The sequence below is a fragment of the Podarcis filfolensis genome (assembly GCF_964270895.1).
Source record: "Podarcis filfolensis genome assembly, chromosome: 7".
Taxonomy (NCBI): domain Eukaryota; kingdom Metazoa; phylum Chordata; class Lepidosauria; order Squamata; family Lacertidae; genus Podarcis; species Podarcis filfolensis.
This window is the reverse complement of record NC_139603.1, coordinates 58,334,734-58,353,909: the sequence shown is the minus strand read 5'-3', so window position 1 is coordinate 58,353,909 and position 19,176 is coordinate 58,334,734. Positions and strand designations below refer to the sequence as shown.

The following is a 19,176-nucleotide window of genomic DNA, read 5'->3' as shown; positions in this document are numbered from 1 at the left end:
ATTCCTTTGTTAGAAGCAATCTCTGAGTTTAGGATAAATCTAGCTTTGTTTGTATATCTGAGGGACCTATTGATTTGCTGCTTAACAAGTCCCTCTGCTGTCCCTCAAGAATGGAGAAGGTTCAGTTTCTTCCATGTTGATTATGGCATCTCTGTAGGCCAAATATTTCGATTTGTGATTCCATACAGCTGTAACAATGACTGCCTACAAGCTATGGTTTGCAGATTTTGTTCTTCCCCCCACATCAGCTGGGTTCAGAACGTAACTCCCGTGTAAATGGGGAGTTGTCTGTATACCAGGGAGCCAAGCAGACTACATGAAGTGGGAAAGGATGTTCAGCGGCAATCGTGTCAACAGTCCAAACCATTCAAATGTTCCAGAAGTTTGCCAGGGCTTTTAACAGGAGCACCAGTCATATCAGCTGGAAAATCCCTCAGAGCCACCTGGAAACCTCTTGGACCCATGTGAGGTCCTCCGTGTGAACTAGAGCTCTCTCTGTGCATGATTCTAATCCTTGTAGAAGCAACCCAAAGTCAGGATGAGGTCAGCCTTTCAATGCTGACTTCATCCTGACTTTGCTGTAATGCATGAAAATCAGTTACAAATTCAGTTCAGCCTCAGTTTGTTGGTTGCCACTAGCATGTATTACAGTAATTGCATCCTGATGAGCAGGACTGTTGAATTCATAAATGCAACATGGTACCACATGGACTGAGTACACAACTGCATCTCTCCCTTGTATCTTAAAGATCCATTTGTGACACAACCCTGGAGTGAGAGGAGCCCTTGTACAGTGGCTGTCATTTTCTTTGGGCCTCTGAGCTTGCAGAGTCCAAGACAAACTGCAACTAGTCCCTGCACAGGGCTCTGTATGTGGGAAGAGGTGTGCAGAGTACTATTTGTTGCTATTGCTTGCTGTAGGCGCAGAAGACCCTGTGATCTCTCATGAGCACTGGTAGCACAGAGAAGTAAAAACTGTAAGAGAAGGAGGGATAAGGGAGCAAGCGCTGGCAAGGACAGACAACTGTCTCCTTAGTCTCTTCACAAGGATGTTCTGGACGGTTGCCTTTGTTCAACATGTAGCAAAGTGCTGAGCAATAAAAATGTTCATAGTAGCTGTCACTGAAAGTTGCTATGTACTCTGTTCAGTCCGACTCCCTTGTGTTTATTTCTGTTGGCTCTGCTGCATACAGTATTGTTGCTTTCCTTTTGTTCTTGCATTTCTGTGCTTTTTGTAAAAGGAATAGCAAGTCTTCCAGTGAAGCCAAAGTGAAAGGGACATAATCTTAACGACTCTGAGCTTCTACCAGTCATTTAAGCACCATGACCCTAGTCATCGGTGATTAAAATAACATTTTCATAGGTTTCTGTTTGATGGTGTGGTGTTCATTTCAAAACAACTCAGGCATTCTGAGGCAAAGTGAAGAAAAACCCTACAGAATTGGGTTTTAAAAGAGCTTCTCTGTTCAGCTTACGTTCTGTTTATTCTTAAAAGGTACTGCCATTGAAGTGACGCCTGAAACTAGACAATTCACCTATCAAGAAAATATCAAGAGTAAATTTTATTTAAGCAAGTTACTTTTCAACCATTTCTAGGAGAATCAGTCACCTCAAATATTTTGAGTTCTATATAGACTGATATGATTGAGGGCCATCTATGAAGATGGAAGTATGCTATGTTGTAGAAAATGGAGGTTTTTGATTTTAAGAAATGTCACGTCCTATTATAGAGAAATGGCATAGTAGAAACCAGTCCCAACTTGGTTGCATTCATTTCAGGGTGTGTTTTTTTTTTATTCCTGGAGAAACAAGAAATAAATGTGTTGTACCATAAGACCTTCTGCTTGCAAAACATGTGATTTATCATTGAGTTGCGATCCATTTCACATGCATACTTGAGTGACAAATGGCCATCAGTTGAGATTTTAAAAATGTGATATACTTCATGGTCACATACGCAAAAAAAACTTCCCCATGTACTTTGCACACCAAAATGTAGACTTAGGCAAATTAATAATAAAGCACACTTCTTCCACTTTGTAGGGACTGAAGGCTAAAGAAAGAAATATTTTTAAAACTACACATGATGGACGATGTGACTAAACAGCATATATAGTCTAATGATATATTGGTTCATGTTGAGAAAAAAAGCATATTTAATTAGCTGTGGAACATTTGTATTCATGCCTTCAGTTTCTAAAACTATTCAGAGATCTGATCTGAGGATTAGTGGTTTCATACAGTTCTAACAATGGTTGCCTGCAACCTATGGTTTGCAAATTTGGAGCCAGCCACAGAATGTGTGCTCCCTCCTTTCTCTTTTCACCTTCAACCATGGCTTGGTATTATATCTTCACTGATGCTAACCATTGTTGATGATAACGAGGGCCCCCATTCTTATTCACAGTTTAATTCAACATTTCATAGAATTGTAGAGTTGGAAGGGACTGTAAGGATCATCTAGTCCAACCCCGTGCTATGCAAGAATGTGCAGCTGTCCCGTATGGCGATCAAACCTGCAATCTTGGTGTTATCAGCACCATGCTCTAACCAACTGAGCTATCATAGAAACCCTGACTTGACAAAACACTGAGTGAAACAATGTTTTGAACCAATGAATTTTATGTAATCGAATGAGACATTTCAAATAATGCTCACTATCATTTGAACTGAGTTTAAATGCCTGCCAGAAGAATTAGACACTGATATTATTATTATTATTATTATTATTATTATTATTATTATTATTATTATTATGCTGGACATCTGACTGGGCTACCCCAGCCAATCTGGGTGGCTTCCAGCAAATTATAAAACCACAAATTCTATTATTCTTTCATTTCCTTTGTATAATCTTATATGACACATGCAGTTGTAACAGCAGAAAACAACTTTTCTAAGACATTCTGCAAAGCATATAAACAAAGCATTTGAAACACGGACAGTGTCATAGTTTTAGGGTAAAAATAACTTTCAGGTTTTAGGAATATTTTAGATTAATCTGTTGGTGTACTGTACTACTTCACACAATTCGGCATCCCTACTGATAAAAGTAAGACGGTCTGCTTTCTGTTCTCAGCCATCAAATGGAGAGAAGGAGGAGGGGAGGGCTGGAAATGTGATGTCATTGGTAGTAGGGGATTGGTTAATATGGCTGTCACTCCCCACAGATTGTGAGAAGCTCTCATTTGCTGACAAGGGGGCTGTGTCTTAGGAGGGGAATGAAGCAGTCTCTTCACTGTTAGGGCTGATCTCAGTGAGTAAACAAGCTGGGAAATAGTGCAGCTGTGCTCTTTAAATATGCACTGCAGGAGATTTCAGCAAGCTGATGATATATCACGCATTAATGTTGAAAAGATAAACACATTTTGAGAGTGCAGGAAGGGCCTTGTGTTTTTATGTTGGCAGAATGCTTCCTAATGAATAAGAATGTGCTGCTGGCTCACAAAGCCATATGGCAGCTTTTCTAATTTTAGTTCAGTGCAGATGCATAATTCTCCCTTGTTTTACCTCCTAAAACCTTTCTGTGGTGATATGAATGTTTTCCTGTAATATCTTGGTTTTTAGCAGTAAATGTGCCTGTTGCTCTAATGTATCCTCTGCTCTGTTGTAAAATGTAGCCCGAACTTGATATTTTCTCTCTTACTTTTCTAAATAAAAGGCAAACATGGCTACGGATGGCACAGCCTTCCTGCTGAGCCTTAAAATTGGAATGCTAGTTAATTTTATATATTCTTTTGAAAAACTGGTGAAACCTTGCAAAAGTAACTGACAGTTTCCTGCTGACTGAAATAGTGAAATGTGATTACAGTCCATGAGAGCTTCACAGATTTCAGAGTCTGGGCTTTGAATAATAAAACTAAAAGACCCTTCCCAAAAGTTAACAAAGGGTAGGAGCAACTTTTAAACACTTCACTACACTGGTCCAGCATATGGCATGTTTATAGCTTGCTGTCTTTCTGAAACTCCCGTTTTATTGCCAGAACACTGGTTTGTTAAAATGCTTGCAAATTTGAAACTATGCTGTTTCGGGTGCCATTTTGGTTTGTTTCAGCTGGTACTGTGACTACTTAAGAATATGTAATGTTACAAAACTGACGCCTGTCTAAAGTAAATTTCAAGTAATTCCAGGAACTGTTTCTGCAAAAATCCCCAACATTACATATTTTAAATGATCTGTGCTTCTTATTTTTCCTTGCTTTACAGTTCTAATACTGCTTTAGGCTACCCATGCAAACTAGTTATAGATTTAACAGATTTGCCATGGGTGCCAATATCACTGTAATTACCCCTGCTTTTTCCTTCCACCCAGGCTAAAAGCAGAGTTACTGGGTATATACAATAACAGGAGTAAAACTAAATAGATTTGTGCCTCCTTTTTTTATTTAACTCTGATGTCTTCCAGTCATATCATCATCATCATTTTTAATTTGTATACCGCCTTTCTATCTTACAATACTCAAGACGGTTTACAAGCTGAAGAAACAAAAAATGTACATCTTATAACAATCTAATGCAATACAAAAATGTGATAATAAAACATAACTTTAAAACAGGCAACCTCCATCAAAAAAGTAACATTCAGCAATCATTAGAATAGTACAAAATAATAATATCAACATATAAAAGTTAAACAGAAATCCACTCAACAGTTACAATAATATCTAAACTATAATCAATAGAACAATAGCAAGCCACAGTACATAAAACAATACAATACACATTGAGAAGCAGAGAGTGGGGCAAGGCAGGTGGAAGGAGGCCTTGCCTGATGGAGTCTCTCCCCTCACTTCTTCCACCAGGCACAGCTCCCTTATGAGGACTCCTAGGGCCAATATTATTTCTTTGCTGTCTTGCATTCATTAAAAATAGCCTACGAAGTAGCAGGATGCTTTTGTAGTTGGGGGGGTGACAAGAAGGCAAGGATCCCGGTGCCGGTGGCAAACCACTATGTACAGCGCATGTGCAGCGTTGCATGCATGCACTGTATGTAACACCGCTGCACATGCGCTGTACATAGCGGTTTGCGGCCAGCACCGCTCGAGCACCGTATGGACAGTGGTGGGATCCCTCCGTCGCCGCTACAGCTGCGAACGGAGGATCCTCTGGATCCCAGCACCCTCTGTACATCGCTGGAGCACCGCTGCCAGCAAACTGCTATGTACGGTACATGTGCGGCATCGCTACATACAGCACATGCGCTGTACATAGTGACGCCGCACATGTGCCGTACATAGCAGTTTGCCGCCCCGGGTGTCACAATGCCTTCGTTCTCCCCTGAGTTGAGTTTCTGATTAAATTAGTGGCATACTGGAGAAACAGTGAACATCTTTCTCTTCCACCTTCACTGGTAGGCCTGATGTTTTTGTTCCGTCCACGCTATAGAAATTGCTGGGTATTCTGTGGTGCAGTAACAAAGGATTGTGCTATATGCTGTTCTGCTCTCTTGGATGTAGGTTTTCATAATTCAAACATAATCTACTTAGTGAAATATACTAAAGGTATATTGTGTGGTATAGCATAGTTTCATAATGAACATTTCATTTCCTAAGCAACAGTTGCTATACAAGTGTGAGCTGAGCTACATATGTGATTCAGTAATTATCATCAGTGTGGGACTTCTGGTTGTCCACAGATGTAGGAAGTGTAAAACAGTCTTAATAAGCTTTGATTTGTCAGTTATTCTTAAAATGGTGTGTGGGATCTCACATCTATTTTAAGCAGCTGTAGTTTGCTTTTCATAGAAAGAACTTGTTTTTAAACTCCTTTATTTAGGTCTTATCAAAATAGCAATAAAAACAGCCTTTTAGAATTTCAGTATTACAAGATGTTTTAGGATTTACCACTTCATCTTGTTCTGTTCACTTAAATCAAAATAGCAAATATAGAATTTATGCATCCCAGCCAACTTCCCATGAGATTTCTGCATGGGATGGATTTGCTTCTTTTGAAGTCATTTCTCCTGGGTCTGGTAAAATCAGGCCGAGAGGGGATGGCTGTTCGGGCCAGTAAGACCACACTTTCAGAAATCCTTTCTGGTCTCAGAAGATCTGAGCAGCTATAGGTGAGTTTCTATTGTTCCTTGCCTGGGCATATCACCTTCTCACATATGAACCTTTCCTTCTCAGTTAGTTTCTTCAACTGTCAAGGCTCCTGTGAATGGCTAAAGCAGAATATTGTCTTTTTGGTGGTGATACAAAGCAGTGGAAAATTCTCCCTGGGGAGTTTCATTCTGTTGCCTTGCTTCTGAATTTTGGACTATTTCGTAAAGTGGTTCTCTTTTCTACTCATCGGGTATTTTATCATTGCTTTAATGAGTTATTTGATTTTTAACCGTAAACTAATAATATACCTGGTAGACGCTGGGCCAAAAAAGAAAGATACACCATCTTAAGAAAGATACACCAGTCTTTCATCTAGCAAATTACAAGTATTAATGTATTCAAAAGACTACAATTCAGATCTCTCTTCAGAATTTCATTTAAAATGTAATGGTTCAGGAACTATGCTCCATGGCGATTCATAAATAAATGACAATGTTTGCTTGCAAGAATGTTGGCTTTAAACATGAGCAGTGTCTATTTTTTTCAGCACTGTTATTGTAGGAAAGATGTACAAAGATAGTAATTGCAGTTGTATGTTGGTTGGTTGACATCTGTCCTGGGAGGTAATGGAAGAGTGCGCCCACCTTCAAGGTGAATTCAAACCATTGGAGAGTTACAGCGCCTGCTGTGGCTGTAGAGACTGATATTGGAGAGACCAGTTTTGTTGCAGCTGGGGCAGATGAAGGTGTCTTGTTGTGCTGATGCAAGCGTACCATGGCATTTCTTCTTTATGTCCTCCGCACAGCAGTCATTATATATGAAGGTCCTATAATTTAGTTCCATACCCAATAGGCATGTTGAGCTTTTCCTGGTCTTTGTTACATGTCTCAGAACAAACAAATAAAAAAACGTAACACAAAGAACTGGTTTTAAATCCTGGATACGAGTGAATATCTGTGAAATTATTCATGGTTAACATCCATGCCACCATAACCCTTATCTACGATGGAGCTTTCTGGGAAAGATTTGTATGTGGGAAGGGATGTCCTTGAGGGACAGAACACAAACCTGCAGCTTACTTCTGATATCCTTTTCCGTGGTTAAAGAATTGGAACTGTTGCATTTGAACAGGTCTGACAATTGTGACTAGTTCCATCTTGGCTTGCCATGCCTCTTTACTATAATTAGTGGCAAGTATAATCTTCTTAAGCAGCTCTGCTATGTTATTCAGTTCATAGTGTGACTGTGTTGTCCCCCCCCCTCCTTTTTATGTGCAGAAAAAGCAGCGGCAGCCAATGAAGATGAAGTGCAGAAAGCTGATGTATCATCAACAGGTCAGAGCGTCATTGACAAGGATGCACTTGGACCAATGATGCTTGAGGTGAAGTGTTATGAAGTTTTTTTAACCTTTAGAATTAACAGCTGTTCTGATGAGATTTGGCTAAATGAAAACAAAACACATTTCAACTCCACATAAGATTGTAAAACAAAGATTGTGCACAAAGCCTTTTTGTCCATTCATTGCCACTTTTATGATGCCTTGTTGGAGCAGTCTGCTTTCTAAGAGTAAATGTGTGTTGTTGTTCCTCCACCATTTTATATTAGAGAGAAAAGCTAAAGAAAGCAGGCATAGTCCATGTTTTTGCTGTCTTTTATACTGTATAATATTAAATAAAAGGAAAGTTCTGAGTTATTCCTAGGCATTTCCGCTCAGTCATGCTTGCATCAGTATAGCAGGTGTTGCTAAGCAACACAACTGCATTTTTTCTATGAAAACTTCATATTGATTTTCAGATATATTCTAATGAGGCTGAACTACTTTCTCTCCTCCCCACCCCCAGTCAGGAGAGAAACTAAAGATAGTATGCTACTTGAAGGCTTAACAGGATAGTTAAGAAATGAAGTCTATTTTCTTCTCTGCAATGATTCAGAGTTAAGGAAGATGATAATAGCTTAGCTTTTATCTTGGTGCAGATTCTCAACGGTGAACTAAAATGTGTTGTTTTCTAACCTTTCAGGCCCTCGACGGGTTCTTCTTCGTAGTGAACCTGGAAGGTAATGTGGTGTTTGTATCGGAGAATGTGACACAGTACCTGAGGTACAACCAAGAAGAGCTGATGAACACAAGTGTGTACAGCATCCTGCATGTAGGGGACCACAATGAATTTGTCAGAAACCTGCTGCCAAAATCTTTAGGTACAGTTCTCCATCAACCTATAAATTTTAGTGGTTCCCTTCTCTCTGCCATAAGCTAGTGTTTAAGTTTGATGTAACATAATATCCTAATGTGTACATTACCTCTGTTCCGTTCTGAGATGTTTCCCCCTCTTCTATTCTGGCCTCTAAATCATCTTCTCAAATGACATTGTAATTTATTACTTTTGTCTTGGACTTTATGCATCACTTCATGTAATAGCTGACAGCTGCATCATTCATCTCGCTATAAGCCAACTAGGCCACAAGTCCCACCACCTGAAGTTTTCTGTGACTTCCCTAGCCCCTCATTCATAATTTTTATTCAATTTGACAAAAATATGAGTGTTTTTATGAGTCCCCTGCTATGATTCCATGATGCCAAAACATTTTTGTGGGGCTCCTCAATTTTTTTTACATATTAAGGACTTAAAAAAATAATAATTCTCTCACAGATACCCCAGTGTAATGCCAAAAGGTTTTATGTGTGCCTCAAGTTCCTAAAACGTCCTTTGCTACACAGCCTCAGAGGGTTGACCATGGGTTACTGTAACCGTTGGCCGAAAAAGGTTAGCCATCCCTGCTATGACCTCAGTAGTCAAGATTTCTCATGCTATTTTTCCTTTTTTAAATCTTAGTGAAGGTGGGTGCAGATTATGTCTAGAATCAACTTTCTTATTATAGAAGGTTGAAAGGCTGTAGGAATAAGTATTTTTATTTTTGTCTCCAAAGGTGGTTGTGGGGTTTCCAGCTCCAAAATTTTATTTTTTTTACAGTTATTAACATAACAAATCCTGACATTCCACTTTCTCTCACTTGCTTTCGGAAAGCTGCTTCAACTGTTTTTCTCTCTCCCTACGGTGAGATAATCTTGACATGTGGAAAACACATGCACTGGCACTTTTGAAGTATGGAGTGAGTGTTTGTTTATTATGTGGCAAGTACATAGGTCAAGAAGTGTATGCTGTGCAACAAAAACATTTGAAGGAGCTCTATAAGTCATCAGCTTTGTTAGTTTATCCCCCTTGTTGGTTATTATTAAAACTGTTTACAGGATTTTCACCCCTCCTCTTCCCAAGAGCTAGATCACCTTTAATATTTTAAAGATGGTCAAACAGAATATCTTGCCCAGTACCTAGTCATTCTGTATTATATTTCTTTTTCTTAGTGAATGGAGGACCTTGGTCTGGTGAAGCTCCTAGACGCAACAGCCATACCTTTAACTGCCGAATGTTGGTAAAACCTTTAACTGATTCTGAAGAAGAAGGCCATGATAACCAGGAAGCACATCAGAAATATGAAACTATGCAGTGCTTTGCTGTTTCTCAACCAAAGTCCATCAAAGAAGAAGGTGAAGGTAATCAGAACATACTTTATGAGATTGTTTTATGTTCAGTCTTTCCTTTAACCCTCCCTGATTGAGGCTTCTTTAACCTAAATTAATGGTACTTACATTGTTGTCTTTGTCTCTGTGACAGGCACTCATTGTTTAGGTGGAAATGTGTATTTTTTCTGACCCTTTCCAAAGTATCTAATTAACAAGTACAGTAGATGAGCCTTCTTTTTTTTAACACTGGCAGCATTATGTGTAGATATGCATACATATAGTTTGCTTCTTGTATATCATAAGCATATTTTGGAAGTTAATTCATCTAAACTATTTTGGTGTGACCTTAAACAGGGTCCTACTCTTTTCACTGGCACTCCCTCCAAAATAGGTGTGCATAGAAATTAGGGGAGAAATTGTGGTGGGATTTGCTGCAGTGAATAAAGCATAAGCAGAACTGGCCCACTGATTTTTTTTTCTTTGGAAACACTGCACTTCCCCTTCTTTTAGTTTCCTGAAATTACGGTTTTACAGTCTACAAAATTGCTTATTCTTTTCTTTTGGCTTATCTTGAAATATGAGATTCACTTTTGAGGTACTGCAGCTTTGAAATGTTTCAAGTTTATAAATATTCCCAAAGTGTCTTCACACATGGCATGTGTTTTGAATGAAATATTTAAACTGCAGCATTCCAGATGTATGCAGTACCCAGGTGAGAGAGAAAATAAATGCAGCTGCTTATTTTTTATAATGGTCTTTCCAACACACTGAAACTAATCTACACTTTAATGTTATTGTGGTTGGAGTATGAGTGACCCAAGTCAGAATGCTTTCACTATCACTGGAGTGGCTTTAACTGGTGTGTAGACCATTTTCTACTTTTCTCTGATCTACTCAGACATCCATTTGGCTCTTGGGCAGCTGCCAGGCAAGGACCCCTTAGGTTTTAATGCTTTGGGGTTGTTCAGGGAGTGCTTGAGACCTGCTTGTTAGACATCTATACATTTGGCATTGTAGGTGTTTTAAAATTTCCTGTTTGTAATTCATGGAAGTAATAGAAGGGAGCAGGAGCACTAGCTATCAAATGTATGACAGTTATTGTGGTGTGGTTATTACTCATCTTTTGGTTGGGAGTTTTGGGGATTGAATTGGGGATGTCTGAATGTGAGGCTATTTATATGACGCTAAGCATGAGAGGAAGGACAAAAGATTTGGGAGACACTTTTTATTATTTGGAGAAGTCCGGGGGGGGGGGGAATTGCTAATGTGATGCTATCATGTTTCGAAGTGATAGAATCTAAGGATAGATCTAAGGAACCGGTTTGGTTATTGCTATGCCCTTTGAGCTTGAGAAGAGATTTGGATTGCTATCCTTATGGATGTGGAGTAGCAGAGAAGGAATGGGTGGTGTGAGACAAGAGGTGTCACAAAAAGGGTTAGAGTAAGGTTTTTAGCACTTAGGTTTTGTCTCCCACATACATTTAGGTCTTTGTTGTTGTATTTTGAATGTAGTGTAGCAAGCAAAGTGAGCAGATTGAAAATCCATTTACGTATTCTTAAGGGGTCTGTCGGATGAAGGTACAATAAGGAAATAATCAGTTCTGCATGTCATATTTTTATCTTTGTTGTTTTAGTGTAAGTTTTAAAAAAATAAATTATATGGTCTAGCATAGATTTAGCAAACCTTTTCCTCCAATTAAAAATAATTTTGTCCCATTTAAGATCTTCAGTCTTGCTTGATTTGTGTGGCAAGAAGAGTTCCAATGAAGGAAAGGCCACTTCTGCCCTCATCAGAGACATTTAGCACTCGTCAAGATCTGCAAGGTACTGTGAAAGTGCAAGTCAAATCTTCTTTTATTAAAACAACAAAAAACAGGTGTAGGTTTCTAATAACAGCCTTATATACCTTCAGGCAAGATAACTTCACTTGACACTAGTACCATGCGAGCAGCTATGAAACCTGGCTGGGAAGATGTGGTGAGAAGGTGCATCCAGAGATTCTATGCACAGCATGAGGGAGATATGTCTTTTGCCAAGAGGCATCATCAGGAGGGTAAGGATCCATTGTTTCTTCAAGAATGTTTACAACGGAAAGAAGAGCACAAACTTTTGGCAAGTCATGATCCAGAAATCATACAGCAGCTCCAATACAATGCAGACATGGAGTGCTAAGAAGTGCAAAGCCTTCCCCATTAGCTGCAATATCAGAAACTGCTTCATGTGTCGGTAGAACTGTCTACATTTTATATATTTTTTATTTATCTGGACATTTATATCTCAGTTGTCCATGATAAATTATACTCTAGATGGACTACAAATATAAATCTAAATCAGCAAACCAATTAAAATCAACATTTCAGTGGATGAAGAAGTCTGTCCTAGGTATATTGAAAACCCCATGAGCTGTAGATTGGCCTGCTTGATTCTTTTCAGAATACATCTAAGCACTGTTGTTGATGAAAACACTTTAAATAGATGAAAATACTTTAAATAGAATAGACAACTGAGGAAGAAGGGAATGTGATCAAACGGAATCTGACTGACCCAAATATGAATCTAGAGAGCTTATGTAAATTTTGAACCACCAAATGATGTATCTTTCCCGTCAATGTCTTTTTACTCCTGAGGAATTACTTGGATTAGGCGACGGCACAATTTGGACAAGAGAGCTGTTTTGTGCAATACATTTAATAAGAAAGTACTTTGTGTGTCATGCAGTGACTAATGAAATGTCATGTGACACTTTCCCCGGAGATGTTTGAAAAATGCAAATGTATTAATTTATCCTAATTAAAGGTTCCAGTAAAGCGGGGTGAGAAACCTTTTTCAGTTCAAGGTTGCATTCCCTTTTGGCCAACTCTCTGAGGACTGCATGTCAGTGATAGGCTGGGCCATAACAAGTGTGGAAATGCACAAACTGGTCATGGCCACCCCCCACTTATGCCACCCATACACATAGCACATAGATTTCCATTCCCTCCTCCTGCCTCCAAAAAATAAAGCAGTTGGGGTTGAACAAAGCCTTTTTTACATTTGGTCTTTTCCCACCCAAGCTGCAGTTTCCACAAAGATTTTGCTGGTTCCCCATCTCTCCTTTAAATCTGTCCCCTTCTCTGTTGGGTTATTTTAATGTTCTGTGCTTTCATAGTGGTCTTTTGAAACAGTTTGGTTCATTCATTGTGCTACTCCTATTATCATCTGGGGTAAAATGTGATAACTGCTAAACAAGGCACAAATTATATAGAAAGTGATTTAAAGTGTAATAAGGACTGGATCTTCAGTCCTCAATAAATCCATCTTGAAAGCACTACTCATTTCTGAAAGGCTGCACTGAAAGAAAGTGTCAAGAATTAAGTCATTAGTTAGTTCATGTGTCTTCTATGGAGAATAGGGTTAAATTCAACATTAAGGCCTGAAAACATGAGGTTGCCTGGTGAATGCTCTTGAGCGTCTTCTTTCCTGAAGTTGCACTTTCCTGTGCTTTAGACCTTTAGAATCTCCGCTTGCCACACCATGAGGGGCTGCTTGCTGAGGAGAAAAGATGAAAGCCCTGTCTATATACTGGATTGTGACTTAAAGTTTGGAGGAAATTTAATTATTTTCCATCTTATTAGAACCTCTTCTGCTACAGTAGGCTGCATACTCTTAAGAAGCTAATTTAGCATACATGTTGCAGCTTTGTCATCACTTTAGAAGGATGTATCGCTCTACCTCATGTGGTGTGCACATGAAATTGCTTTGAGCTCCAGTGCCGTGAACTCTCAACCCATCGGGTTTATACCCATGTTCTGTTGAACCAACAGATGAAGCATTAGGACAGTCATTATGACTCTAGCTTTGTATGTTGTGAAGATGGCATGCACTAACCCTGGGTCAGTGCCAGAAAACACTTTGAGGTGCCTTCTGAAATTTGACTAAGTGAAGAGTGTCAAGCAAAGTCCTGAGAATCACATTGAGTATTTTCCCCCTTGGTTTTAACAAAAACCTACTTTCATTCATAAATAGGACAGGTAACGTGCTTTTCTGTACACCCCAAATTCAATGCAAAATGTCCTGCTAATTCCATGTTACACGAAACTAAATCAAAATGCTTTATTTTGTTTTACTGTATTGGTTTAAGCTGCCCAGAGCGTATGTCTCTCTTCTTTTCATTTGGCAAGCTTTAACTTTAATTGGAAGTAATTTGTCACATGACATCTTTTTTTTAAAAAAACCCTAAACAAAATCTGTAGCTGTGGATTTGAATACACACACCCAGTTTTAAAAATGGATTAACTTCAGCGTTTTTAACATCAGAGTTGTTGACAAGGGAGTGTTGGAATTTCCTGCTCTGAACTAAAAGCACTGCTGCTGCTGAGAGTTCTGCCCAAAGGTTAGACTGAAACAATGACATACCTTCAGTGTGAAATTTTACTTTACAGTATGCCACAGTTAACAGGCTTTGTTTTTCTTTGCATTCCTACTCTACATAAACTCTTCTGGCTGTTTAACTTGTGTTTCCTGTTTTCCTGTGCCAAAATAATAATTTAAAATGTAGTAGCACGATAGAAAACTTTGAGGCAGGAACAGGGGAAAATCTTACCATACCAGTGTTGCAAGACTGGGGGAGGGAAAAAAACTTGTCTAGCATTGTCAGAGTCTGAATGTTACTTGATCTACTACGTGATTGACAGAGAGATGTTGTCAAAGATAAATATTTTAAACCTTAACTCTTGTTTTTCAGCATTGTGTGTTCAAAATGTGGAGATGGTTAAGGGAGAGGCATAAATATAACTTCATAGGATAGGCATATACACAAGTATGAAGGAGTTTTCAGCCAGTTCAGGAAAATCAAGAATTGAAACTAGTTTATCAGGTTTCACAGTGAAGAAAACATTAAAATAAACCAGCTGGTAACTCATTGTTTTCATTTAAAGATGGGGCAAAATTGAAATTCCAGATCTGGAAAAGCACATTTTTTTTGCAGTGCAACTTAAAAGTGTCTTGTGTCAGTGTTCAAATCCTGAAAGACAGATTTAGGGGAGGCATGTGCAAGAAAAATCCCATTTTTGTTGAACTAAGTAAAATTATTTAATAAAATTATATGTAGACTCATGAAAGTAAAAAGGTTTGGCACTAGGCAATATTTCTTCTTCAAAAGACTTTGATGATAGAAATTTACAGGAGAGCATATGCGGCCATAGTCTGTGGGACTAGGGCATGGGTAGGCAAACTAAGGCCTGGGGGCCGGATCCGGCCCAATCACCTTCTAAATACGGCCCACGGATAGTCCGTGAATCAGCGTGTTTTTACTTGAGTAGAATGTGTGCTTTTATTTAAAATGCGTCTCTGGGTTATTTGTGAGGCATAGGAATTTGTTCTTTTTTCTCCCCCCCCCCCCAATATAGTCCGACCCCACACAGGGTCTGAGGGACAGTGGACCGACCCCCTGCTGAAAAAGTTTGCTCACCCCTAGACTAGGGCCTACCTTTTTTCAGTTGGAATTCCAATCCTATTCCATTTCACACTAAATTTATGCCAAAGACTTGGAATTCCCCCCTCCCCCCAGAAATACACGTTACCCAAAGAATGCATCTGCATATTGGTTGCATTAGGTGAGAACACCTTAAGTAAACTGAATTTTGTTGAGGATCACCTGTGATCTCCCACAGGGCAAGAAAGGGGCACTGCTAAGCTCTCAGCACAAAGTAAGCTTGCTACCAAATCTCTTTTGTCAGTTTACTTGATAAGCTTGCCAAAATGAAAGCAAGGAAGATGTCATTCAAGTAGATTACCTGTCTATTGTAATAAATGACTTTTTGTCTGTATTAGGCAATTGGTTGAGCATTTTTGTTCCAGTTTAGCAATTGTAAATGATGTTTCTAGAAACCATGATGTTCTGTGATATCCTCATGTTGGAATGTGAAATGAACATTTTCCATTAAAGTAGGTTTGCCTAGCTACAGAACATACTATAAACTATATAATATATATATTATGTTGATATTCTTCCCTTTACTTAAATAGGCTGTGTTTTCTACTGAGAGCATTTGGGGGACAGATGTAGGAGGCTGGCCCCAGGTTTTGCTCCAGGTTACCTCACTGCCACACTGCTCATTTTTCTGCCATCTCCAGCTAATTGCAGGAAGGCCTGATTAAGTTGTAGACAAACTATTCTCCCCTTCCTAGTCATGTCATGGCTCAAGTTGGCATATGTTCGGGGAGAATTTTCCATCCCTTGGGATGCTAGTCCGTATATTGTATCATTCTAAGGTGTGCTCCTGGTTAACAAATTTATCCCAGTCAGTGTACTTTGCTAGTTTGTCTAAAGCAGAATGGGCTAGAATGCTTTGTAATAATTATCTGGAGACATGTCAGGAAGCTAGCTGTGACTAGCTTTGTCCCTGGCAAGTTAATTTCAGTTGTGAGTCACTGTCTCCTCTGGTTGGAACAGGTGGAAATCATTCTTATTTTAGATTATTCTCCATGAAGAGAAAATTCACAGGTAAGTGCACTGTTTTTGCAATGCTGGCACCGTCTCTAACTCACTCTTTCGGTTAATACTTTACTGCAGTTGCACTTTGGTCTTAATCTGCAAAACATTAGCTTTTCCTTTAACACAGCCTTGCTGATTTTGCAAAAGAAAATGCAGATTTTTTTCTAGCTTTCTAAAGAAGGCAATGAAAACAGAGTCCACATTTTCATGTGGATTATCCTGCAGCCTGGATTTCTTACTACTTTTTTCTTGTTTCTCCTTGTTTACAGTGCTGAGGCAGGGACTAGCTTTCAGTCCTGTTTATCGATTTTCCTTGTCTGACGGCAACATAGTTGCTGCCCAAACGAAGAGCAAGCTCATCCGTTCTCAGACTACTGGTGAACCTCAGCTTGTAATATCCTTGCATATGCTTCACAGGTAATTTATACAATTTTTGCTGCCTTGAAAAATCTTCAACCTCACATCCTAAGAACAGCTGCAGGAAGAGTACATAATTTATCAAGCATTATTGCAATAGCCCCCTTTAGCTATATTGGGTGTAGCATGACAGTAAAATATAGTTTTGATTTTAATGGTTTCTGTTTTGTAAAGAAAACATCCTAGTCCACTTGTTTGTAAGTAAATACCAATTATTTAAATAGTGCTTCCAACCAACCACAAGAATTTGGGACTGCAGTTGAAGATACAGATTTGTGTTTAAAAGCTGTTTTATCACTTTGATATCCACAATCTACTTTGACCACACTTAATTTTAACGTACCACATAAGATAAAATCATAATACTTCATGTAGTACATTTGGTAGGTTGAGCCCCTCACTTTGTGTACAGGCATGGAAATCCTTGCAGGACCGGTTGCATTCTCAACTCAGGCTCATTCTGGGGTTTGAAGGGTTTCGCTATTGGGAAATCTGAACAGTTTTCTTGTATGTACTAATGATATTGTTTTGTAAGAAACTTTATAAGCACTTAAGAGAACTGTTTGGACAACACATCCTTGCATGTAAACATTCACCATTGTTCCAGTTCAACATCTCCTTCACTCTTCCAAGAGAGATCATTATGGGACAAAAAAATGAAGAATATAGACAAAGGGAAATGACAGTTTTTTCTTCAGAATCTGCAGTTTCTATTCATTAAATATGAAAAGTTCAGTGCTTGGTTATGAGAAGCAATTGCATATTTGTGTCAGACTCAATTATGAACTATGCATAAGTTTTAATAAGAATTATCTTTCGTTGTTGTTTATCTGTTAGCTGCTGAACATTGTACAAAAAAAGACTTTACTGACTTTGACTATACCCTCTGAACATTGCTGTTTAAACAATTCAGAACTGTTTTTGTTGGAGTTAAGGGGACCTTTTTATATTTTGAAGGTGGCTGATGAGGCAGCAAGCTAAATAAAAACTGCCAGGCTACAGGGCACATACTTACAAGAAAGTTAAGTTTTTCTAGCTTATAATGCAATCTGAGAAACAGTAGATTAACATGAACCTTTGGGAGTTTTGTGCATTTTTAAACAAAGTTTCCCCTTTCATTTTAGTCATCTCATGCTAACAAGAATTGACTGGACAGTTTCTCTTCCTCCTCAGCTTTTCTTTCTAGTTCTCATGCCACTAGCAGGGCAAAGTTTAAATGTTTCAGCTGTAGAACTTTCAGTGCAAACCCTGCAAAGGAATGTTTAAACCAGTGCCAAAACTCTATTAAATATAGTTTGTTCATAAAGCACTTTTCCTTCAGTGTTCTTTCAGTAATTTAGCAAACTTATAATTTTTAAGAAAGTTTTTTTGGGGGGCGGCATTGATAGCTCCCGTTTTTAAGTCTGGAGAGAGGAACTGACTACAGATGTTATTCAGTGTAAATTTATAACAGAACAAAAACCTTATGTGCAAAAGAAAATCTGCAAAGAAAACTAAACTTGGATAGTCTTCAAAGAGATTTCATGCACATATCTTCTCTCAAGAAATGTATTTTCAAACAGTAATATCTTGTTCCTGAAAAATGTGATTCTTCCCTAGATAGTGCTACTGTGTAGAATGTGGTTCACCTGTATGCTGTTGCTCTCAGCATGGGGAAATGATGAGAGAGGCAGTGCAAGGAAGCTATTTTGCTTCCTTAGATGCTTCAATCCAGGAAAGTGTGGGAAGAAAACTTACCCTGAGATTTTAAGCAGTGGATCTCAAGGCAAATCTTCTTTCTCCAGGTTCCTATGGTAGGCTCCCCTGCATGAGATTTAAGGCATCCCCAAATAGCACTTGCTCGGTTTCTCCTACCTGCACGCACTGAAAATCCCAAATGGTAGAAGATATAGGGACATGTCTCTCTGTTTTTTATAAACTGTTTAGAGATATGCTGCTGCACAGAGGAGATTTAATCTGCAGTCTCCACACAGCCGCCATCACTGCTTGTCCAGTGGTTTCCTAAAGTAGTGGGTGGAGATCTTTCCCCAAAGCTTCCCTGCTAATTACCTTATATCTCTCTTCTCCACTGCCGGCAGCCACTAGAATAGTCAGAGTTCCCTACTTCACAGAATATTTGGATTGGAAGATTTGTGCTACCAATGCTCATGCTGCAGTGTACATTTAACAACCTTTTGTTTTTAAACAAATAGTTTTGGGCTGGTAATACAGTTTTCTCCCCCTCTTCTCACTCCAAGTCATTTATTGAATACATATGGAATAACGTGCTGTTTACCTGTGGGATTATTCTACAAGGGATAATATTTGGTTGGAGCACACTTTAGTCATCTGGAAAAACCTCCTCTTCCCCCCATCTCTGTCCTTCTTACACATTCTTTAGCTTGCATGTACCCACAAAATCTTTCTCTAACTATGCTGATCTCATTCTGAACTTGTTTGCTGTACTGTAGTTTTTTTGGCTTCCATACTTAAAGCAGTGTTGTAATTTTTTTTGGCTGTACTTTGAGATGACTTTTAAAACTTGCTTTTTACTGTAACTCTTGTTGGCAAATGGGGCAGCAGTTTCAAGGCTGTAAAAGGCCTGTTCGTTTACTTTCAGACTGTCAACAAATGCCTATCCTCTTTCTGCTTTCTTTTTTCAGAAGTGGATTTGTCTGATTCTCTCTTATATAATCAAAATAGTGAAAACTTTATTTGCTATCAGAACAAACTTGTAGATA

General features: G+C 38.8%; 1 protein-coding gene across 25 annotated transcripts in view; it reads left to right on the top strand.

Annotated features, from left to right (window-relative positions):
- The window catches only part of NCOA2 (nuclear receptor coactivator 2), a 125,636-nt gene that overhangs the window by 80,380 nt on the left and 26,080 nt on the right, over window positions 1–19,176 (top strand). For all 25 annotated transcript variants that reach the window (XR_014550371.1, XM_083623173.1, XM_083623182.1 and 22 more), the window contains 6 exons: window positions 7,322–7,425; window positions 8,063–8,240; window positions 9,406–9,594; window positions 11,287–11,388; window positions 11,477–11,617; window positions 16,309–16,456. Coding sequence is in view for 24 of the 25 variants with exons in the window: in XM_083623173.1 (XP_083479299.1) it covers window positions 7,322–7,425; window positions 8,063–8,240; window positions 9,406–9,594; window positions 11,287–11,388; window positions 11,477–11,617; window positions 16,309–16,456 (862 nt within the window). In the remaining variant the exon portion in view is untranslated. The remainder of the gene's footprint in view (window positions 1–7,321; window positions 7,426–8,062; window positions 8,241–9,405; window positions 9,595–11,286; window positions 11,389–11,476; window positions 11,618–16,308; window positions 16,457–19,176) is intronic.